We start from the raw sequence: 22,232 nt of genomic DNA, 5'->3' as shown, positions 1-22,232 counted from the left end.
TTCTACGGACCCCTCGGCGGTTCTCGTTGCTCCGTGTACGCTGAGTGTAAGTCAACTTGAGTGGTCCCATTTCAGACGTTCCGTCAAGATGCCAGCTGAACCTCGCCTCGTCGGTCAGACCTGCCAAATCCTCGACCCAATTCTGGATGACACAAGAGTTGAGTTGAGATGAAGCATCAAGCTCGACCAGATCCTCACCCAGACCCCGCCATTGAGTGACAAAATAAACCGCCGCCTTTTCTCCTTGAGCCTTTACTAAAGTGAGTCACTACACGACCATCGATTATCACTCATCGAAAATAAGCTGTTTATCTCATCCCTGAATCTTTAGGAAACTTTTCCAGTTTTTTTCCGGATCCATTGGATCCGATTTGGTGGCGCAGTATGGTTCTTTACAAATAAAGAGATAGAGATTGAACCGGCGGTGTATTTTGTCACCTCCTTGCCCCGACATCAATCAAGGCTTGCTGTGTCCCTACATCCCAAAGTGACTCCTCTCTTAAGACCTGCTGGTCGACAAACCTAGCTAGACATTGCCACAAAAACCGCCCGCATCATCAGCCCGCCAGATCATCGTGATCGTCTCGTCAAAGTCCCTTCCAGCCCGTCCTCGGACACTCCAAGTGCTCGACCATTTCGCGGATGACTGGAAGGCACGGTCCACGATCTCCCAACTCGCGTCCACCGTTCGCCACTCGTCCATCTCTGCCCAGAGCTGAGCTGATCGCAATCATCCACGCCAGTCTGTCGTCAGGTATCATGTCATGACGGGACAGCCTCAGAGCGCAGGCCCGGTCCGATCCCGAGACGACAAAGGGCATCTCGCCATGATGCCGCCGCAGAAAACAAAGCCATGGCAATAGGATCATCCAAATACACCATAAACTTGAACTTTTGCAAGCCGGACGCCCTCCACGTCGACATCCCGCTCCCGCCATGGACTCTGCAATACGCAACACGCACATCTACGCAAGTCCGCGTCGGGACGAAACATGACCGGACGAAAAGAAAGGAAAAAAAAGAGAAAAGGCACTCAACCCTTGCGGACCCTTTGAAATCCCATCTCCATCTCATGTCTGAGCACAGACCGGACCGTTCAAAGCCACCCCTCCTTTCACCAATCCATCAGTCAACCCCAGACGCAAAGACACACACACACACAGCCCTGCCGCGCAGCTCTCGAAACAAAACGCCATGCAAACATGCAAGAGAGGGGGAAAAGAGAGTGCCGCCCATCAGACCACTTGCATCTGCACACTTCTGCTGTTTCGAACTCGAAAGCAAGAACACAACGTCCTGGCTTTTGCTTCCCCCTCACCAAAAAGACGTCCTGAAACCCCCCCAATGGACATCGGACGTCGTCTTGCCAGCCCGACTCGGCCGCTTTGATGTGCGAGGGCATCCCCGTTTCGGCGTTCCCCGTCCTGTCCGCCGATGGAAAGTCCGTCTCCTTGGCGTCTGTTTGCAACCTCATAGCATAACATAAATGGCGATCGGGCGTCAACTTGGGAGATTCCTCACCTGCAGTCCCTTGATGGGTTTCTTCATGGGACTTTGATGGGATTGAAGCCCGAGGAGTGATGGCGAAACAGAATCTATAATGCTTCTATCCAGTAGCCGTCTATGCAACAAAGCCCAGGATGCCATGCAAAAGAACAGAAAAAACGTCTGGCTCGACAATGATTGAGCCCAGACAAAAAAAGAAAAGAAACCAAACCCAGACAGAAACCTGCGTTCCCAATGCAAAGTGGATGAAATGCCGCCACTTCTCCAGTACGCCTCCGTGGAAAGGGGGTCTGTTGTCTCCAGATGTCCCCTCCTTCTTCTATGTAAAGTCTACTTCTTCCAATCGTCGCCCAAGTCGTGATGAATGAACGTCGTCAGTTGAGGGCGGTCCAGCCATGCCGCTCTCGGTATTAGAGTATTATGTAGGTTGTATGATGAGTCTTTTCGTAAGAATCTAGATGTATCCGCCGTCAATCGCGCAGGCGCCGCCGCTCTCCAGGGCCTCGATGCCCGGGACGTCGGCGCCAAAGTCCATGATCAAAATCTTGGGATCTTGACCCGTGCTGACGATTCGTCGGTAGTCGCTCTTGGCGCTCAGCACCCAGCTGGCGTGCCATCGCGGGAAGTCGAGCAGCTGCCGGCCAGTCTCCATGTCGAAGACCTTGATATCCGTGTCGTAGCTGCCGCTGACAAGGCGACCGCTGACGGAGTCGATGTGCAGACTGCGCACAAGGTTATCGTGAGCCTTCATCTCGCGGAGACACTCGCCTGTGTTGGCGTCCCAGATGCGGATGACCTTGTCATTGCCGGCCGAGGCGACGTAACGGCCGTCTTCTGAAAACTGCGAGCACGCCAGACCTTTGGTGTGGCCCTGGAACTCCCTGATGTTCTTGCCCGTGTCGATGTTCCAGAGCTTGACACGAAAGTCGCCGGAGCACGATACTATGGTGTTGCCACGCATCTGGACGGCGTTGACGGGACCCGAATGCCCGCGCAATTGACGGAGCAGGGTGCCTGTCGCGCGGTCCCAGACGCAGATGCTAATGTCCTTGCTGCAGGTGATGATGTGCTTGTCGTCAAAGGCAAGGTCCAGCACAGCGGCGGTGTGGTGCTGAAGACGGCGGACCGGTCTGTAGCCAGAGCGGACGTTGTACACAATGCAGCTAGAATCGGACGAGCCCGTCACGAGCATGCGGTCGTCGTATTGCAGGCAGAGAATCGAGGCCTTGTGGTGCGTCGGGAAGGAGACCATTGCGGGCATGGACGGGTTCGACCGCTGATTGTCGGGAAGGGTGGCATAGTGAACCGGGTTGCCATCGTCGTCGAGCAGGAGGGACACGTCGTTGACGACTTCGGGAGGCCCGATGACCAGACGGCATTCAAAGGTCCGCATGTCCCAGACTCGGATCGTCTTGTCGCGGGAGCCGGTGATGATCTTGGTCCTGTCTTGGTGTTAGTTGCTTGGCCATCCCGTCAAGGGTGGATGTGCTTACTCGTCAAATTGCAGGCAGTAAATGCTGTCCAGATGGCCGTTTAGGTATACAGGTCTCGCCTTGCCCTCTTTCCATCGCTGGTCGAGCTCGTCCTTGGCCTTGTAAATCTGCTTCCAGTTGACGCCAGGGTTGATGGCCGGCACACCCTGACCAGTCCCCGGCTGGACCGGGAGACTGGTCGCGTACGTAGCCGTCCTTTCGCGCAGGAAAGACTCTCGCCAGACGTGCTGGTTCTTGATCATCAGCTGCCACTCGCGGGATACTCTGCTGGCGGTGCCAAGGGCCGTTGCGTCCAGATGGGCGAGGACCTGGATCGCCAGCTCGACAGGGAGCTGCGCAATGAAATCGATCCGGCTGATGTTCGAGTCCTCCAGCTCCAAGTCCACATCCGAGTCGCCGCCTGTGACCGTGATGCCGATGCCGCTTTCGTGGTCTGTGAAGTCGTCCGACGAAGCACTCAGCCACTTGTTGTGAAGGGCCTGGTTCTGCGCCGCCGCCGCCGCCTTGGCAGCGCCACCAGTGTGGAAGGGAATGACAGGAGGCTCGCTGCCGTTTCCAGGGAGCGGCAGGCAAGGGAAGCACTGATCGGAAGCGGAGGCGTCGCTTTGTGTCTCGTGGCCGTGGGAAGATTTGGATTGGCGGAAACTCGTGGCCTGGCGGAGCCGGTGCCAAGGCGAGTGGGCGTGGGCGTGGGAAGTCCCAGGGCGGAGAGTGTGGTGATGGGTCTCGTCGAGGCTGAGGCCGAGGCCGAGACCATGGGCACCGCCGATGGAGTGTCGTTTGTGATGATGGACCATACCCTTTAGCGAGATGGACGCGCGACGGAACATGCCCTTGATACTGCCATTGCCATGTGCTGCCGGGTGTGTATCGTGGGTGTGCTTGAAATCATCTTCGCCGCTGGGACCGGCATGGCTCCGAGACCGCTCGAGGGAGAGTTCTTCCAAATGGCTCGGCAGATCGGAGTCGAGGTGAAGCATGGAGGACTTGCGCCGCCACGGGAGCGAGAGGCTCATGCTGCGGAGGCGGTGTTGCTGGAAGGCAGGTCTGGCGTTGACGTGTCCGTCCAAGTCGTCCTCCTGTATGGCAGATGTGGACGGGCGCTCGTCGTAGATGGCCTCCTGGGCGGGAGCCCACTCGGAGACGTTGCAGGTGTGTCCAGACATGTTGACGAGCGTTGATGCCGTCGACGGCTGCGTGAGGGCGTGTCGGAGTCGAAATCGACCTTGACCGGGACCTAGAGGCTTCGAAAGTCGACGAAGGAGGCGCCTGTCGCGCTATCAGGGGAGAAAAAGGGGAGGTCGAAACCGGATCGTGGGGCAGCAACACAGCACAAGCAACCTGGGATGATCGCATGGTCAGCGGGAGGCTCGAAGGGTTTAAACAGGGACAGGAAAGTCGAGTCGAGTCGAGTCGAGGGGGTGTTCGTTACCTGTCGTCCAAGCTTCTCCCTTTTTTTCTTCTTCTGTCGCTTCTGTCGCCCTTCCTAGACCTACCTGACTCTGTCTGGGGCGCCCGACAGTCGCAGCAGTCAAGACGGAATTGTCTCGGGCTTTCCACCAAAAGGCTGGGCCACTGTAGGGTGGATAATGGGGGTGGATGGGAGGGTGGCGGCCAGTCAGGAGGCAGCTGGGCGGAATATTTGGAGACGGGGTAGGGAGAAAGGCGTGCCGGTGCAGCACACAAGGAAATGGGCTGCAGCAGCCGTTTAGGTATCCCTTGGTCGCAGTGCAGGCGGAGGCGGCGACGGCGGCAGTGGGAATCACGGAAGTCGGCCGTCCCTGGGGTCCTGGGGGAGAGGATGCTTGGGCGACTGGGGGTCTGCTGGAGATTGGCCCTTTCAGGCTTAGGGGGCGTCAAGGGTCGATGGGAGTTCGTCCACCCCGGTCTGGCGTCTCTTTTTCAGATTTTTCAGGGTCCGTTCTTGGTTGGGGAGGTCGAAAGAAGAATCGGCTTGTTTGGGGCTTCCGGATCGGGGCTGGGGTTCCAATGCAGGAAAAAGGGCGGTGGGTGGTGGAGACTCGACTATGCGCGAAGGCCCAGGAGGCAATGATCGTTATGGAGCAGGAGATTGACAATGGAGCAGAGGTGATGGACGGATGGATGGATGGATGGATGGTGAGGACGCCGAGGAGAGTCGCGGAGGAGAGGACTGGCGATCGCCAGAAGATGTACAGCAGCGGGTTGGTATGTGTACAACGTTTTGTCGGTCTCCGTAGGTACGCGAGTCAACAAAGGAAAGAAAAAAGAGCCGGCGGACAGAAACGAGGTGAGGTGAACGTGCGGGTGGTGCAGGTCGAGGCCGGTGCAAGCCCTCGTGTTGCCGCCGTTGTTGACTGACTGTGACTAGCGACTGTTGATGGCTGACGGGGGCTGAGTAATGTTGATGTAAATATTGCGAAGCCGTTTTCCCCTGCTGCGTATCCGCTGAGAAGCTTCTGTGGATATATGTATAGTCTGGCTCGAAATGAAGCGCTGATCGCTGAGCAAAAAGAGGGCAGGGACGCAGGGAGAGACCGATAAAGATGGAGAAAGAAAAGAAAATAAAGACTGGCTGGGGGCAGGAGGCAACAAAGTGGCGGGCCGTTGCGAAGAACAATGCTGGAAGCAACAAGAGATGGGAATTCCCCAGAAAAGGGACGAAAGACGCGTATGTAGGAGGGCAGCAGCAACAGGGGAAAAAAACTACCCATAAAACAATTCAAAAGAAACAAAAGAAAAACAGAAGCGAGCTAGAGGCGACCGTGGCGGCCAGGCCGGCCGGCTTCTTTGTTGGTGTCAAAGTCGAACGTGCGCCGCGCTTGTTACAGAATCAGCGTGGATCGACCAAGTAGCCCGGGGAACTGAGTCGTCGTCCCCTGGGCTTGGAGGGAATCAGCGAACAACGGACGATTCGTGTCGACATCCACGACTCTGTCCCACTGTCATGTCAGTATATAGAAACAAACCGGAGCACGGGCGTTGTGTGTGTGGTGCGTGTGGCGACGGGAGACATACATCAGCGAGTCGTGGGTAGTAGTCTCGTAGGATGGCGAGAGAAGCAACAAGCTAAGATTGGGGAAGACAGCCAAGCCAGTCTTACAAACACACCTCAGCGCGCGGTGGCTTTGAATGCTGACTGCAGGTGTGAGATAAGGCCTGGGTGTACGGAGTACAGAGGACAGAGTATGGGATACGAGTGAGCCAGTTGCGGTTGAGCAAAGGATAGTCGTCGTGGGGAAAAGGAGAAAGGGCTTTTCGTATGTTTCCCAAGCGGAGATTGGCATATGTTCGCAAAAAAACGTCGAGACTCGACAACCAAACCTCTGTCTCGTTGCCATCGAGGTTTAACCCCCAGTATCGCATTGTTTACATCCGGGGGGCCAGTCGAGCAACATACATACACTAGTGTACTACTCCGTATGGGCACGGGAATTGTCGCCCGCTGCAACCAAATGAGATTACGGCACAACGTGCCGTGTGTGTGTGTCCCAACGCCGAGATACCTGGGGCGTTCCATGAGTTCGAGTTGAGTTGAGCTACACGTGGACTCGGCACGTCTACTGCAGAGCAAAAGGTATTCAGTACATACCATACACCCTCATTCCATCGGTGCTGTACTGTGTACACTACTCGTCAACTTCCTCTCTGCCTCCCTCCAATCATCAGATTGTGCAACCCTCCACCTCCATGTCGAATTCGGGGGCCTGGAACAATCCCGCAATCTGCCAGATGCCCCCTCCCTTCCCTCATCGTACACAGGTGCCCTGTGGGTAGGTACCTACACTATTGCGCTTCATCAACACAGCACCACTGTCACGTCGCAGGTTCCCGCGGCTGGCTGCCCAGGGTCTCGGTCCCTAGCTGCATGCACCAGCACCTTGACAATCCCACCCTTTTCCGCCCATTGGCTCCTGTCGGCTGGGCTGCTGCAACCCTGTCGTCGCCTCCGTCCGTCGAACCCAAACTCAATTCCGGAGATTTTGTCCCTGTCGCATTCAGATATTCGACTTCAGCCAATCCGTGACGTGAACAAGAACATGCAGCTTTCTGCACCAGTCCCGGTGCGATTGCAACCATGCCGAGGCTTTTGCCATTGTCGAGAGCCAATGTCGATATGAGGATGCGCCTCGCCCATTCCAATGACACGCTGTTAGATAACTGGGGAATTGGGCAAACATACACACAATCACAATGACGGCTTGCAGCTTGGAGATTGGCTGCCACACCTCTTTGCAAATTGCTGAAGGAGGCGCCATTTCACCGCCGCCTGACCGCCTGCTCTGATCGAAACCCATCTGCAGCGGCTGGCTTGCAGACATTGACGGACGCCAGCTTCTCACTCTTACCATGGCAGTGGTACCCTTTCCGAAGCACTGCATTGTCTTTGTGCATCCACGAGTTATAAAGCCCCTTGCCAGATGATCGAGGGTGGGCACGTCTTTGTGTGAACCCCCTCCTCCTCGCAACCACCCGTGCGTTCTTGGTCAGGGATGGCTTTGGCATCACTTTCTCGCTTCCCCGGATTGCTACATGGCTTGCTTCAATTGCCGGTCTTCATTGGCCAGCAGCATGGCTAGCTTGGGGATTCTGTAGGAGAATGAACTTGGACATGTTGGGAAAGGCTCAAGCCACGAACTGAGCTACGCGACAACCACAACGGCACACGATGGAAAATGTCAGCCAAATAGAATAGACAGCGGAGCTGAGGGTCCTGGAACTTGGTAGGAAATCCTCCAGAGCTGATGCCGTACCTCCTGCATAGATGGTAAATTGCACTCAGGGATGGTGTGCATGGGGCACGGACCATCCCCGTCCATTCGGCCCCGGCACGGCGGGGCCCGGACCGCTCGGAGCTTCTGTTTTTCCTTGCTCGAGCCCATGACGAAGAGGTCCATCAGGGTGCCCGTCACGCCAGAAACCCCCATGATGAGACGAAACAGTCTCGAAGTTCCCCTCAGCTTCTCCTGCTCTCTTCCGTCTACCATTGCTCTAGGCCGCCGCGGCTTGCCCTCAACCTCCCAACAGCTGCTGCACGAACAACTGTGATCATGGCCTCCAGCAACGTTCAGCGCACGAGGATGGGCCTCACCATCCCGCGGCTGTACCGCGTCTTCTTTCTCGGCATCGAGCCCATCTCTGCTCTCGTAGGAGCCTACTTTGCCCACGTTCGCCCAGACGACTACCTGCAGCTTACCCACGCCGCTTCGAAGCCAGAGGTCATTCCTCAGGGAACCTCCATCGTCCTCTCCCAGCTCGCGAACCTCTACCTCCTCTTCGCTCTCAACGAAGCCCTCGTCCTACGCTCGACATCGGACCTGCGCGTGTGGAAGACGGTCCTCTTCGTGCTCCTGGTCGCCGACATTGGCCACCTGTACACCGTCCGAAGCCTCGGCCCCGAAGTCTACTACAACTTTGCCAAGTGGAATGCCATCGACTGGGGAAACGTCCCGTTCGTCTACCTCGGTGCGTCCATGCGCATCGCGTTCCTCGCCGGTGTTGGGTTGACCCGCCGCCGAACGCTGGTGCAGAAGCAGCAGTAGAGCGGGTACGGCGGAGACGGTTCGTTCCAATACCTGGCATCCCCGACCGGGGTTATTGCTGCCGCGGCGGCGGCGGACGACCGCCCGAACATTGCACCGAGCCCGAGCCGTCCATGTTCGGTCTGGAAAACACCGCCACCGAGGGTGCGAGAACTCGACCCGGACAAAATCTTGGAAACGCCGCTGCATGCGAACGTTCCGGCACGATGGAAGAGGCCGCTCAGTCGACGTGATATCAAGCCCGAGCAAACACCGACATGCTGGCCTGGCTGACTCGTCTGACAGGCGGCCCATGTTCCTCGATGGTTTGTAACTCGGCGGGATCTTGGACAATGCGCGCATCACGAGGCCGATGGTTGGCTGGGGTCTTTGCATGGCACACATGCGCTCGGAGACATTTGCCGAGATACAGCGAAACAGGGACACCAATGTAGCGAGGTTGGCCCCTCGACAAAAGACTTTTTTGGGGGCTCAAGCCAAGCCCGATGTTATCTACTATCGTGGACTCTCCGTCGAGCCTGTCGAGGACCGAAACGGGAAACTCGCGCTTTGGTTGGTGGGAAGTTCGGCACGTCGCCTCGGAAAATCCCCCGGACAAATTCCCTTCCCCCAACCCCCGGGTAGCCACCTCAAATTGGGGTGGATTGTGCGGTGCAATTGGCGGGCAATGGTGGGGTATCATCGCGGGGCAGCGCGGCACGATGGACGTGTATGGGGGGGGGGTGCGCGGGTGAATGAGAGGTGATGGGCGAAGATGCACATTCAGCGCTTTTGTTGCAGAGGAAGCAGTAATTCACAATCTCGCCATGCGGCCCTCGACAAACACGTCCTCCCTGCGGCTCTACGGCGTCTGTTGTCGACAAACGGGCGGGGGTGTAAGAACAAGCCATCAGCTCGGTGTTGCAGGATCGAGCAGGACACTTTTTTCTCTGATCTTCCAACAACCGCCTAGTCTTGGGCAAGGGTCTCGCCCACCCCCATCCCCCTCGCATGGGATGACATTGCGGCGCGACATTAGCCCCTCTTGGTCTGTCGCAGCTGGCGCTGCCCCTCATCCAAGGATGAATGCCCTTTGCTGCATGCGCAGCGCCGGGACAAACTAGAAGGTGGGGGGTTCGATAGCAGCTCTGCGATGGCCAGAGTATTTCATCCGCCGCGGTCCCCTCTGGCCTCCGTGACCTACTCTCGATCTTTCCCTCCCTCTCCTCCTCTAGTACCATTCTGCCGCTACTTCGCCTGCTCTCGCCAGGAAGTCTTGATCGATCCTTCAAATACCATTACCCAGATCCGATCACAGTAGACAGCATGTCCATCCCCGAGAAGTTCACCGGCTTCCAGGTCAACAGCGCCGAGACCTGGCAAGACTTTAAGAAGCAGCAATTCGATCCCAAGCCTTTTGGCGACTACGATGTCGACATCAAGATTGAGTGCTGCGGTGTTTGCGCCAGTGATGTTCACACCATCAAGGGTGACTGGGGTGCTCAGCCCTACCCTCTGGCTGTCGGCCACGGTAAGCCTGCTTCCCCCGTTTCACTGGAGGGGGTTCTCGGCTAATACACGTGTCTTAGAGATCGTCGGCAAGGCTCTGAGAGTCGGCCCCAAGGTCACCAAGATCAAGGAGGGCTCCCGCGTTGGCGTTGGTGCCCAGTCCTACGCCTGCCTTGAGTGCCGCCAGTGCAAGAACGACAACGAGACGTACTGCAAGCACCAGCTCGACACCTACGGCTCGACGTTCCCCGACTCCGGCGCCATCTCCCAGGGTGGCTACTCCTCCCATGTTCGCACTCACGAGCACTGGTGAGCCCAAGTCCTGCCTCTCACACGATGACCAAGACTGACGCATAGCAGGGTCTTCCCCATCCCCGACGCCCTGCCCAGCACCATCGCCGCCCCCATGCTCTGCGCTGGCCTGACAGCCTACAGCCCTCTGATCAGGAACGGTTGCGGGCCCGGCAAGAAGGTCGGCATTGTCGGTATCGGAGGTATCGGTCACTTTGGCATCATGTTCGCCAAGGCCCTGGGCGCTGAGGTCTGGGCCATCTCGCGTTCGCGGTCCAAGGAGGAGGACTCGCTCAAGATGGGCGCCGACGGCTACCTCGCCAGCGGCGAGAAGGGCTGGAACGAGCCCCACAAGATGACGTTTGACCTCATCCTCAACACGGCCAACTCGTTCGAGGGCTTCGACCTCTCGGCGTACCTCAGCCTGCTCGACGTCCACGGCAAGTGGGTGTCCGTCGGCCTCCCCGGCGGCGGCGGCATCACTGTCCGCAACCAGGACTTCCTCCCCAACGGCTGCTTCATCGGCAGCTCGCACTTGGGCAGCAGGCGCGAGACCTTGGAGATGCTGCAGCTTGCCGCCGACAAGGGCATCAAGACGTGGGTGCAGGAGGTCCCCATCAGCCCCGACGGCCTGAGGTCGGCCATGAACGGTATCGAGGACTCCAAGGTCCGCTACCGATACTGCCTGACCAACTACGAGGAGGCCTTTGGCCAGTAACGGAGGACAGTGTATGGGAGGACGGAGTATGGGAGGATGTAATGTGGAATAGCGAAACCAAAAAAGAATACCATTTGATGACCACGATATGCATTTCGCGTGCAATCGAAAATCCCCTTGCAACGTGTTGTCATTCAATGTGGTCATACAGCCATGACGAAACGCAGTTCTCCGGGGGCCGCTCGCGCTTGTCTGGAACGATGCGGGACGCGCACGCCTCACCCCCGCGCACAGCATGCAAGTCGCCCTGCGGCGCTGATAAAAAGAACAGCGCCCCTCGAGGGGTGGCCCGATGGGCCCGGCCGGTCATCGGCCGGCGGAGACAAGGTTTCGTCGGTTATTACAGCTGCGTGGCAGGGGTCTTGGTAGCTCGGTAGCTCTGCCAGATTGCGGCTGTGTGGTGACATCCAAGAAACGCTGGGCCCAGGGAACCGGGGTTCGTTTGACAGGGCCATTATAGTTAAAGCCGGCCGACTTTAACTCAACTTTCCTCCCATGTGTCTTCAAGTTTTTTTTTTGGGTTTCTTAAACACGGATGACAAACTCGCCTCAAGGCGTGCTAAATCCGATCGAGGGCCGCCATGAGTACTTTCCTGGACGCCGGCCATGGCCCGTCGGCTGATGACCAGATGCCAAGCTATGAGGAGGCGGTTGCGGAGGGGTGAGTCTTGGCTTGCATCGACTCTCGTGACAAAGACGCTGGCTGACCATCGCCATCATCACCAAAGAGCGAACCCGACCACGGCGAGGGCGCCGTCCATCTCGGGGTCGATACGCTCGCTCAACCTCCACGACGGCACGCTGCCGCCGTCGATCCTGCGCCTCAAGAACCTCGGGCGCACGCAGTGCCACAACGGCCCCGTGACGGCCATCGCCATCAGCCCCAAGGGCTACGTCGCCACGTCCCAGGACAACACGGGCACGGCGCTGCCGTCCAACACGAAGCTCTGGGACTTTGTCCACAAGCCGGCGCCGACGGGGGCGCGGGTGGTGCCGTCGGACATCAACACCGACGCGCCGGTCGTGGTCTTCAGCCCGGACGGCAAGCTCACGGCCGTGGTGGAGAAGGACGCCGGCGCGAAGCGGGAGTGGCGCGTCAAGCTCCGCGCCGGCGAGGAGGGCAAGGGCGTGCGGTGCATCCTCAACGGCGTGGCGCGGCCGGCGGTGTTCAGCCGCGACGGCAAGATGTTTGCGGCGGCGGACCCGATGGGGGTGGTTGTCGTCTTCGAGGCGGCGACGAGCCCGCCGGGGATGCCACCGACCAAGAAGGTGGCCGGGGTCGTGAACCACGCGCCGCCGACGCACGTGCTCTTCATGCCCAACGGGACGGACCTCGTGACGCTGTCGCGGGACGGCACGGTGCGCATCTCGGAGGCCAAGACGGGCCGGACGCTGCGGCGCATGGAGGTGGACGGCGTGGCGACGGCGACGGGCACCGGGGCGCGGGCGCTGGGCGTGTCGCCCGACGGGCGGGTCGTCGTGTCGGTGTGGTCGCGGGCCGTCTACGTGTGGGAGCACGAGGCCGGGCGCATGTCGAGCTGGGAGCTGAACAAGGTGCGCAACAACGAGGGGTGGCCGCTGGCCGTGTCGCCCGACTGCCGGTTCCTCGCGTGCCGCACCGAGGACGGCATGGACATCTCGGACGTGTATTCGGGCCAGGTGCTCGCCGAGGTGCGCACGGCGGCGGGCATCGACGGGCTGGTGACGGCCGCGGCCTTCTCGGCGGACGGCAAGATGATGGCCGTCGGGCGGTATACCGGCGTCGTCGACGTGTGGAACCTGGCGCCGTTTGGGGATTGAGGCGACGGCGGTGTCTTGTCTTTTTCTTGTCGTGTTGACGTTGAGGATGAAGAGGGAGCATGTCACGGGTTGGGAAAAGTACATATTCGCTGCTTTCGTACCATAGCGATGGGCCGTCCGATTTTGAAAAATGTCAATTGGGTTACTATCTGCTCCTTCGGACGAAAATGCTGTCAAGTTACAGTTGTTTGGATGAGGCTTCATTCTTTCTTCTCTTTGGCTCCCCCAAAGTTCAATTAGTGACTTGTTTGATACCGGTTCTGGAAGTCGCAGTAGAATGTAGGATTTCAGTCATCATATCTACCCTTGACGAACCTTGTTCGTGTCGGGAAACAATGACTCGAGAAACGTCACCGGGCATGGTTGTGCTTTACACTCCAGAGTGGCGTGAGGTAAACATGCTTCCTCCTTGGACTAGCCGGAATCTGGGGCAGACGCCAACCACAACAGCGTCGTCTGAGCGAACAAAGGTCGGATGGCCAACGACGAGTCTGATTTAGACGTGAGTCAAGGATATGTGGCTTGACTGAGTCTCTGAGAGTCGTTGGTAGGCAAAGAAGGGTGAAATCTGGGGTAATGTTGACCAGTTGGAACGCCATCACCAATCGCAGCAGCAAATGATGGAATTGAGACCAGGAATCTAGGGCGCAACACGCCCTACAGTTTGTTCACTGCGCCTTGCACTCCCTACATGGCGTGGATATGTCATCATCCGAGTCTTCTGGGGGTAACTTGGAAGTAACTGTTGAGGGACACCAACATTGAGTCACGGACGTATCATCTTCTAACAGGAGATGATTCTTGTAAGTAGATGGTCCGAGATCGAGATACAGTATTAAAGCATCACCAATCTAAGCTATTCCATATTATCATTATTATCAAAGCTGTTGATACTCGGTTGCATCCCCCATCACATTCAATGCCGGAGACTCGGGAACGCAATTGGACTCGTCGACTTGGCCCAAGCTTTCCCGGCCGTGCCCCTCATCCCGAAAAGGAATAGTGCGGGGTTGTGGCTCTCGCGTCAATCAGAGTCACAGTTGCCAGGGCGGTGGAAGCACCAGGCGCATGGCAACTTTCTGTCTTTTACCCTGACTCCTTTCCCCGATACGGCGGTCCAATTCTTTTCCCTCCCTCCCGCACACGACACCACCGATTCCGAGGCTCCCTCCTCCTGCACCCACGAATACCGCAACATGGCGCCGAATCCCATCCTGCCCGTCAAGGGCAAGAACAACGTCCTCATCACCTCGGCGTTGCCCTACGTCAACAACGTTCCTCATCTCGGAAACATCATCGGCAGTGTGCTGTCCGCCGATGTCTTTGCTCGCTACTCCCGCGCGCGCGGCAACCCCACCATCTACAGTGAGACTCCGGCCACTGTCCGCTACTCGCCTTTCCTGACCTAGCTAACGCGGCCCTCTACAGTCTGCGGCTCCGACGAATACGGCACTGCGACCGAGACCAAGGCCCTCGAGGAGGGCGTAACGCCGTCGGAGCTCTGCGCAAAGTACCACGCTCTGCACAAGGGTATCTACGACTACTTTGACATCTCCTTCGACATCTTCGGCCGAACCCCGACCCCCCAACAAACCGAGATCGTCCAGGACATCTTCACCAAGCTCTGGAAGAACGGGTTCATCGAGGAGCGCGAGACCGTCCAGCCCTTCTGCCCCGTCGAGACCCACCAGTCCTTCCTTGCCGACCGGTTCGTCGAGGGTGTTTGCTCCATCTGCGCCTACGACGGCGCGAGAGGAGACCAGTGCGACAAGTGCGGTAACCTCCTCGACCCCCTGGAGCCCGAGCCCGAGGCCAACGCTTCTGCCGAAGACGATGTCGCGGCAAAGCCCACCGGTTTCCTCATCAAGCCCCGCTGCAAGCTCGACGGAGCTACCCCCGAGAAGCGCAAGACGAAGCACCTCTTCCTCAGACTCGACGCATTGAAGGATGAGCTTGTCAAGTGGTTCAAGGAATCCAGCAAGAAGGGCGCGTGGAGCAACAACGCCGAGCAGATCACCCAGGCCTGGATCGACAAGGGCCTGAAGCCCCGTGGCATCACCAGAGATCTCAAGTGGGGTGTTCCCATCCCGACGCACGAGGTTGGACAGGAGTATGCCAAGAAGGTCTTTTACGTCTGGTTCGACGCCTGCATCGGCTACGTTTCCATCACCAAGAACTACACCGACGGCGACGACCTCGCCGGCAAGAAGTGGGAGCAGTGGTGGAAGAACCCCGACGACGTCAAGCTGTACCAATTCATGGGCAAGGACAACGTCCAGTTCCACACCATCATCTTCCCCGGATCCCAGCTCGGCACCGGCGAGAACTGGACGAAGCTGCACAAGATCTCCACCACCGAGTACCTCAACTACGAGGGCGGCAAGTTCAGCAAGTCCAGAGGTGTCGGCGTCTTTGGCAACCAGGTCCAGCAGACCGGCGTTCCCGTTGACATTTGGAGATACTACCTTCTCTCTCGCCGGCCCGAGACGTCCGACTCCGAGTTCATGTGGCAAGAGATGGTCGACGGCAACAACAACGAGCTTCTGAAGAACCTCGGCAACTTCTGCCAGAGAGTCAACAAGTTCTGCCAGGCCAAGACAGACGGCGTCGTTCCCGACTACACCAAGTACAGCGACGACTACCTCAAGAAGCACATTGATGAGGTCAATGCCATGCTCAAGGAATATGTCAGCAACATGGAGGCCACCAAGATGAGGGCTGGTCTCCAGACTATCATGTCCATCTCTGCGTATGTCCAATCTTTTCCGGAACCCCTAAAGTTCAAAGCTGACCAAGTTTCACAGCCTCGGTAACAAGTTGCTCCAGGACAACAAGCTGGACAACCGCCTGCTTACTGAGGAGCCTGACCGCTGCGCTGCAGTTGTCGGTCTCGCTCTCAACCAGATCGACCTGCTCGCATCTCTGGTTGCCCCTTACCTCCCCAACACCTCCACCGCCATCCTCAAGCAGCTCGGCGTCGAGCCCAAGCCCTTCATCCCCGACACCTGGGTCACTGATGCCATCAAGCCCGGCCACAAGCTCGGTACACCCGAGCATCTCTTTACCCAAATCCCGGCATCCAAGATCGAGGAGTGGAAGGATGCCTTTGGTGGCGAGGAAGTGCGGAAGCAGAAGGAAGAGGCCGCCGCCAAGGCTGCTGCGAAGAAGGCGGCCAAGGACGCCGAAAAGGCTCGTAAGAAGGCCAAGAAGGAGGCCGAGAAGGCCAAGGCGGCCGGCGCTGCGCCCTCGGTTGAGTCGACTGAGAAGAAGGCCGAGGCCGACCCCGCCATTGAAGCGGTAACGGAGGCGATCTCCAAGACGGATGTCCACACCTCGTAGACTAGACGAAGAGAAATGGATGTGTTATGATTGGAAGGCGTTGAAGAGAGGTTACGGTCGTAGCGGATGATGGGTTGATTTGGAGGTTAACGCATTGGACCTCATACTTGACGATCGATGCATGCTCAAAACAGACTTTTACCCAGACATTTTGGCGCGATGATACTTGACAACTGTGGTCTTCGAATTTACCTGCTCTGTCGACTATTGAAACTGCTGGGAACTTCAACGCCCAACGCTGGAGAGGACCTAGAATTGCTGTGCCACTCATCTGCACCAGTCCCTTCACCAATCAGACCAATAAGCGTGGTGGTTGATTACTACATATGATCCCCTACTGCCTTCATTATGGATGCCTGTTTTTGACTTCTCCACATCCTTAGCCTGCTCTCGCTTTCTGCACATCTCTCTCCTGTGATCGATCATGGCCGGCCAAATGACCAGGGGTGAAGGTCCAAAACGATTCACCTATTCGACTTCCCTTGATGAACATCGCATCCGCCTCATCACAATCAAATCAATACCCGACGGCTCCAGTACTACACATGAGGAGACGCCGCCTGATCTCGTCATGAAAGCATATGCCCTCTCAGACCGCCCTCTTTATGCCGGGCTATCGTACACTTGGGGTCCGGCCGAATTCGATACGGAGGATGCGGAGGAAGATCGACTCATATCCCTTAACGGCGAAGCCTTCCACGTCCGCCCGAATCTTTACGATGCGCTTCTGCAGCTACGAGAGACCTTCCCAGACGCTGTGTTCTGGATTGACGCCATTTGCATCAACCAGAAAGATCTTCGAGAGCGCGAGACCCAGGTCGGCATTATGGACATCATCTATGCTGGTGCGTTGCAGACTATCGCCTGGCTGGGGAAGGGCGGCCCCAAGATCACGCGGGCTGCTAACATCCTTGCCATAATTGCGCACACGGACGACGAAGCGGTCCAGAAGAAGGAGAGACTCCAGAGTCAAAGTTTAGTGGGGGACCCTGGGCTAAATAAACCGGAAAACTTCGATTACTCCCAACTGACACGGGATGATTGGAGTTGCATAGACGCTCTGATGAGAAGAACGTGGTTCGGGAGGTTATGGGTTGTTCAGGAAGTAGCCTTGTCGCCAGTGGTGTATATTCTATGCGGAAAGACGCTGATTCCGTTCCATCATATCGGCTGTTTTGCAGTTGACTTCTTCGAATCTTGGGGGCCCATGTCGAAAGGCCACGATCGTGCTATATTGGCTGACGCCGACGGTACCTTTACACTCTTGGACGGAATTTTCTGTGCATATTCAATGTTTTCCATTGTCACCTTTCGCCTTTGTGCGGCTAGGAGCATTCATTACTTCGATTTACCGCTTTGTAAAATCGACACTGCAGAACTGAATGGAACTGAAGCGGCTGCATCGCTACCGATACTGATGCTCACAACCTCACCATTTCAGACGACGGACCAGAGGGACCACATCCATGCTTTATACGGTATACTCAAGTATATGGCAAAGTGCAAGAATATCGATGTTTCATGGGCCAAGGCAGATTATCAAGCATCAGTGTCGGAAGTGTTCCTTAACACAACGAGACATTTGATTCTTGAGAGTGATTGTCTAGATATCATTTCCTATGCTGGAAGGGGTAGGGTCGATCTCTGCCCGTCTTTCAAAGACCTACAGCTGGTTTGGCGATCTCCTAGCCAGCGCCACGATTTGCCATCCTGGGTGCCTGAATATGGCGCTTCACTCTTGAGGACCCGCTTATCAAGTTATGCTCAACGAAACCGAGGGCTAGACTCATCTAAAAGGGCTGGTCTACCAGGTTTACAGGTTAGCATTCAGAGGCACAGGATCCATTGTCGCGGAGTCAAGCTCTCAATTCTCTCTGGTGTTTGCCGAATGCAGCTGGGCTCTAGCGGAGAAACGTTGAAGTCTTTCGCTGCAATACTGGCTGGCTTACCGTCAATGTATCGCTTCACGAACCAGCCGCTCGTCGAGGCAGCTTGGCGAACATTACTGCAGGACCGAGGCGATATCTTGGAGAGTCCCGCGAAGGCACATATGGGTCCTTGTTTTAGGGAATGGCTAATGGACCAGACTTATAAAAGAGCGAAGAAGGCAGCTGCAACTGGTACAGCCCGGGAATATTTTTGGCAGGAATACGGCGTCTTTGACCATATTGCCGAGAGAGACGACACGGGACTCTTCCCCACGGTAGCTGAGATGGAGAGGCATTTCTACGAGACTGCAACAATAGAGATTGACGCAGTTCAACTCGGATGTCCAAAAGAGCAGAAGCTTACACTTGAAATGCGGCAGGCGGAAGTTCAGAGATGGCAAATCCCACTCTACGCTACAATACTAGGCCGGCAATTTGCTGCTACTGAAGAGGGCTATATAGGTCTGGTGTCTGAGCTCGCGGAGGTCGGAGACGAGGTTTGGATACTACAGGGATGCTATACCCCACTCGTACTCAGAAAAGAAGGAGAAGGGGAAGATCGGATACTTATGAGCGATGCCTACGTTCACGGCGTCATGTATGGAGAAGCCATCACGGAGGACGTGGTATGGGAAGACGTTTGCATTTCGTAGCTACCCCCATTCATCCTTTTTTCCATTAATCATTACTGTTTTAAATGCTCTTCTTGCACTTGCTGGGGGTGCCCTCGGGAGGGTACACGACGATGCGGTCAATGTCGGCGCCCTTGAAGTCAAAGCCGTTCCACAGGCCGCCGATCGTGATGGTGTTGTTGGAACTCTTGTCCAGGGTCAGCTGCAGGGGCGTGGACAGGATGATGCCCTTGTGGGTGTCGCGCTGGAATAGCGTCTCGACGTGCTCCTCGTTGCCGTTGACGACGACGGAGGCGATGCGGCGCAGCTGCCACTTGCCGCCGATGCGGTCCGGGGTGCCGCCGGGCTGGTCGCCGAAGCCCATGTCGTCCGTGTTCTGGTAGTAGAAGGAGACCCACTGGGGCTCACCGGCGCCCTCGATGCCGGAGAAGGTGACGGTGCTGTCGTTGCCGTAGATGCCGGCGACGATGGAGCCGCCGCTGGCGAAGGTGGCCTCCTGCTTGAAGGCGCTGCCGGCCGTGGTGGCGGAGTCGTGGGCGTAGTAGGGGGTTCCCTCGATCGGGGTGACGACGCCGGACTTGACGTCGAGGTCGTAGACGTCGTGCCACTCGACGTGGAGAGACTTCTTGGCATCGTCCACGACGAGGGGCAGCCAGATGTAGCGACTCTCCCAGAGCGAGTTGGAGTCCCACTGGTCGCCGAGGTAGAGGTAGGTCGTCACCTCGGAGCCCTCGATCTTGAGGGAGAAGCCGGACTGGGAGTTGTAGGTGCGGGTGTAGGGGTCGGCGACCATGAAGGGCTGGGACCAGGGGCCGGCGAGAGAGTCGGCGCGGAAGGCGACGACGTTGTTGGGGCGGTAGCCCGTCTTGTGGGACATGAGGGCGTAGTAGCTCGAGTCGGTCTGGATGATGGTCGGGGCCTCGAGGTCGTACTTGTCGAAGCGGTGGACGACCTCGGTGACGTTGGTGAGCTCGTCGTTGAAGGACGTGATGTAGACGTCGCGGCCTTCGAGGCGGTCGCCGTTGGAGTAGAGGGCGTAGGAGCGGCCGTCCTTGTAGTCGGTGAAGATGCCAAAGTCCTGGGACCAGTTGCCGAGGGGCGCGATGGCGTCCACAAAGGTGTAGGGGCCCGAGATGTTGGGCGAGGTGGCGAGGCCCTGGAGGAGGAGGCCGTACGTCGAGTTGTCGGCGTGCCACCACATCTTGGGATTTGTCAGTATCTGAAGTTCGCACGTTGGGGTGTGCCGGGCCAACATACGTGGTACTCGCCAGTGGGCTCGCTGTAGACGACCTTGGGACGCTGGATGATCATATCGGTCGAGATGTACGGGTGGCCTTCGACAGGTTCGAGGGCCTTGCCGTGGTACTCCCAAGTCGCCAGGTCATTGGAGCTGTAGACGGAGACTCCGCCGCCTTCCTCCTGGCCCTGAATCTTGTACTCGCCGAACCAGAAGAACTTGCCCGTGTCCTTGTCGAGGGTGACGCCGCCAGCGTGGGCATTGACGAGGTTGCCCTCGGTGTCACGCCATCTGCCGCCGGGGATGATCCACTTGGAGGCGGCCAGGGAGGCGAACAAGAGGCCAGACGAGAAGAGCTTTGCGAGCGCCATGTTGAGAGATGAGGCTTGATGCAAGGTCAAGCTGGAAGCCTCCGTCTTCTAGTGACCGCTACGAGATCACAATGCGACATTGGCCTTCTTATACCGCTCCATGGCTTCATGAAGGGTTTGGGTTTCCGACCGAGATGGGCCGGCTGGCATTGGCCCGAGGACCGAAGCTGCTCTAAGCCGGGCCATTGAGATTCGTTGGGGGTTGCGCAAGGCCAAGACCCATCCAAGGCTGTAGCCAGACTTGGGAGAACCCGACGATCTCTCAGGGCGCGATGTCAGTGGGCACGAGAAGGGCAAAAGCAGAGCGAGGGGTGGCTGGGCTAAGCAAGGTGCCAATGCCCCTGGGCGAAGGAACAAATGAAGAAGAATATGGAGAAACTCGCGCCGTTGAGATGCCGCTGTGCGGGGAAAGCTTCGAAAGACAGTCTAGGCTAACCAAGCTTGAGGGGGTGAGCCAGGGTCATCGCTTGATGCGGGTGAAGTTGGGCGATGGGCATGCGGGGTTTTAGCGCGTGAGTAGCGTCGCATCCTTCTGTCCCGCGGCCTGGAGATTGTGCCGTTTTGGGAACAGAGGTCCGTTTGGTGTTGATGCCATCTTGGTGCGGTGAAGAGACAAAAAAAAAGAGGGCATAATGGTCAGTATCCAACCAGCAATGGACGCGAGTTGCTTCCGGTTGACCGTTGACCGTCGACCGTCGGGCTCGTTAGCTTGGAACCGCAACACACCTCATGCATCTGTACCACTCGACGTCGAGCTGAATGCTTGGCGAGAAGTTGCACTCGGCTCATCTTCACCGGCCGGGTTAACCTGGCAATGTCGAGGAGGTCATGACTGGGTTGGACTAAGTTATGAGATAGAGCAGACACGAGATGAACTGTGGGAAATGTCAGAACATGGGGCATGTAACGTCGGTCCACCCGAACTCATGATCTTAACTTTCTAATGGGTCAATTCGCGGCGAGACTCCAAGAGATAAGAATGGGCGTGTTTGGTTTGTCCGGAGGAGACATGAGAAACTTAACTCAAACACGCCACGCCTTCTCTCCTTCGTAAACTGCAGCTCACATCACTTTGATCCAAATAACCACTCATGGGCTCTTGACCGGCATACCGAAAAAGGCATTGGTGAGAGTGTCTCACCGAATGACACCCAAAGAACCTTTAGCAACGTGGTTTCGTCACGTGATATATGTTATTCTCCGCTTTTCAGAGCCCAGTCATGGTTCCTGACGGAGGGCTTGGTCCGGAGTCGATCGATTTCCCGTAATTCGAGCCCCTTTTCCTTTTGTCAAGCGACCAACCAACCAATCATCTTACAGCAACATGAATATGACGGAAGTCCCTCCGGTGGTCAGTCCCAACCGCTGATACTTACGTCACGAAGACGAAAAAACACCATCCATGTGGAAATGGGATGCCTACTTCATAAGCGTAACGTCTGCCACCTTGCAAGCTGTAGGTCGATCTAGAATGTCACTCCCCGAACAAAGCCGTTTGCATTCCTTCCCAACCAGTGGATGGTACCCTTTGAATGAGCCCTTATGTCCATCTCTTAAGCAATTGTATGACCAACCATCAGTGTTACCGGGAGATTCGTCCCGCATTCAAGTCCAGTTCCAGCGATGTCACCGCGTCCAGCCCCGACATGGACCGAAAAAGGTCATTTGAGGCTGCATCCGACCAGCTCCGGCGTCATTCATTGTCAAGACCAAAGCCGAAAAGACGCAATGTGCTGGTAGCATGCGAAAGCTGCAAGAAGCGGAAGATCAAGGTACACCATCTCACTGGAGCTCTCAAACTCGTCAGACTCCCTTTGGGCTGCTCTTACTGACAAATCTTCGTGCCAGTGCACCGCCGACCGACCCAAATGCTTAGGCTGCACGACCAGAGGCGTCGAGTGCCATTA

General features: G+C 57.1%; 8 protein-coding genes across 8 annotated transcripts; 6 read left to right on the top strand and 2 right to left on the bottom strand.

Annotated features, from left to right (window-relative positions):
* Positions 1 to 1,960: 1,960 nt before the first annotated feature.
* Positions 1,961 to 4,165, bottom strand: ColSpa_07766 (beta-TrCP; the record flags this gene model as incomplete). Its single annotated transcript, XM_049273978.1, has 2 exons — positions 1,961 to 2,948; positions 3,000 to 4,165. 2 exons carry the CDS (start codon positions 4,163 to 4,165, stop codon positions 1,961 to 1,963), a joined length of 2,154 nt encoding a protein of 717 aa, XP_049129935.1.
* Positions 4,166 to 5,048: 883 nt separating this feature from the next.
* On the top strand, positions 5,049 to 5,339 carry ColSpa_07765 (uncharacterized protein; the record flags this gene model as incomplete). The annotated part of the gene is made up of 2 exons (XM_049273977.1): positions 5,049 to 5,186; positions 5,262 to 5,339. 2 exons carry the CDS (start codon positions 5,049 to 5,051, stop codon positions 5,337 to 5,339), a joined length of 216 nt encoding a protein of 71 aa, XP_049129934.1.
* Positions 5,340 to 8,029: 2,690 nt separating this feature from the next.
* ColSpa_07764 (uncharacterized protein) lies at positions 8,030 to 8,521 on the top strand (the record flags this gene model as incomplete). The annotated part of the gene is made up of 1 exon (XM_049273976.1): positions 8,030 to 8,521. The coding sequence occupies one exon, from the start codon at positions 8,030 to 8,032 to the stop codon at positions 8,519 to 8,521; it is 492 nt and encodes a 163-aa protein (XP_049129933.1).
* Positions 8,522 to 9,826: 1,305 nt separating this feature from the next.
* Positions 9,827 to 11,018, top strand: ColSpa_07763 (NADP-dependent alcohol dehydrogenase 6; the record flags this gene model as incomplete). The annotated part of the gene is made up of 3 exons (XM_049273975.1): positions 9,827 to 10,031; positions 10,090 to 10,318; positions 10,370 to 11,018. 3 exons carry the CDS (start codon positions 9,827 to 9,829, stop codon positions 11,016 to 11,018), a joined length of 1,083 nt encoding a protein of 360 aa, XP_049129932.1.
* Positions 11,019 to 11,599: 581 nt separating this feature from the next.
* Positions 11,600 to 12,818, top strand: ColSpa_07762 (putative serine/threonine-protein kinase VPS15; the record flags this gene model as incomplete). Its single annotated transcript, XM_049273974.1, has 2 exons — positions 11,600 to 11,679; positions 11,747 to 12,818. 2 exons carry the CDS (start codon positions 11,600 to 11,602, stop codon positions 12,816 to 12,818), a joined length of 1,152 nt encoding a protein of 383 aa, XP_049129931.1.
* Positions 12,819 to 14,014: 1,196 nt separating this feature from the next.
* On the top strand, positions 14,015 to 16,157 carry ColSpa_07761 (putative methionine--tRNA ligase, mitochondrial; the record flags this gene model as incomplete). The annotated part of the gene is made up of 3 exons (XM_049273973.1): positions 14,015 to 14,183; positions 14,247 to 15,567; positions 15,623 to 16,157. 3 exons carry the CDS (start codon positions 14,015 to 14,017, stop codon positions 16,155 to 16,157), a joined length of 2,025 nt encoding a protein of 674 aa, XP_049129930.1.
* Positions 16,158 to 16,581: 424 nt separating this feature from the next.
* Positions 16,582 to 17,155, top strand: ColSpa_07760 (heterokaryon incompatibility protein 6, OR allele; the record flags this gene model as incomplete). Its single annotated transcript, XM_049273972.1, has 2 exons — positions 16,582 to 17,100; positions 17,138 to 17,155. The coding sequence occupies 2 exons, from the start codon at positions 16,582 to 16,584 to the stop codon at positions 17,153 to 17,155; spliced, it is 537 nt and encodes a 178-aa protein (XP_049129929.1).
* A 1,623-nt stretch (positions 17,156 to 18,778) lies between these two features.
* On the bottom strand, positions 18,779 to 20,325 carry ColSpa_07759 (uncharacterized protein; the record flags this gene model as incomplete). Its single annotated transcript, XM_049273971.1, has 2 exons — positions 18,779 to 19,918; positions 19,975 to 20,325. 2 exons carry the CDS (start codon positions 20,323 to 20,325, stop codon positions 18,779 to 18,781), a joined length of 1,491 nt encoding a protein of 496 aa, XP_049129928.1.
* Between the last annotated feature and the right edge of the window lie 1,907 nt (positions 20,326 to 22,232).

This window comes from Colletotrichum spaethianum (genome assembly GCF_022836535.1).
Source record: "Colletotrichum spaethianum MAFF 239500 DNA, contig20, whole genome shotgun sequence".
Classification (NCBI taxonomy): Eukaryota; Fungi; Ascomycota; class Sordariomycetes; order Glomerellales; family Glomerellaceae; genus Colletotrichum; species Colletotrichum spaethianum.
The sequence above is the reverse complement of the archived record's forward strand: the minus strand, read 5'-3'. Positions and strand labels throughout refer to the sequence as shown.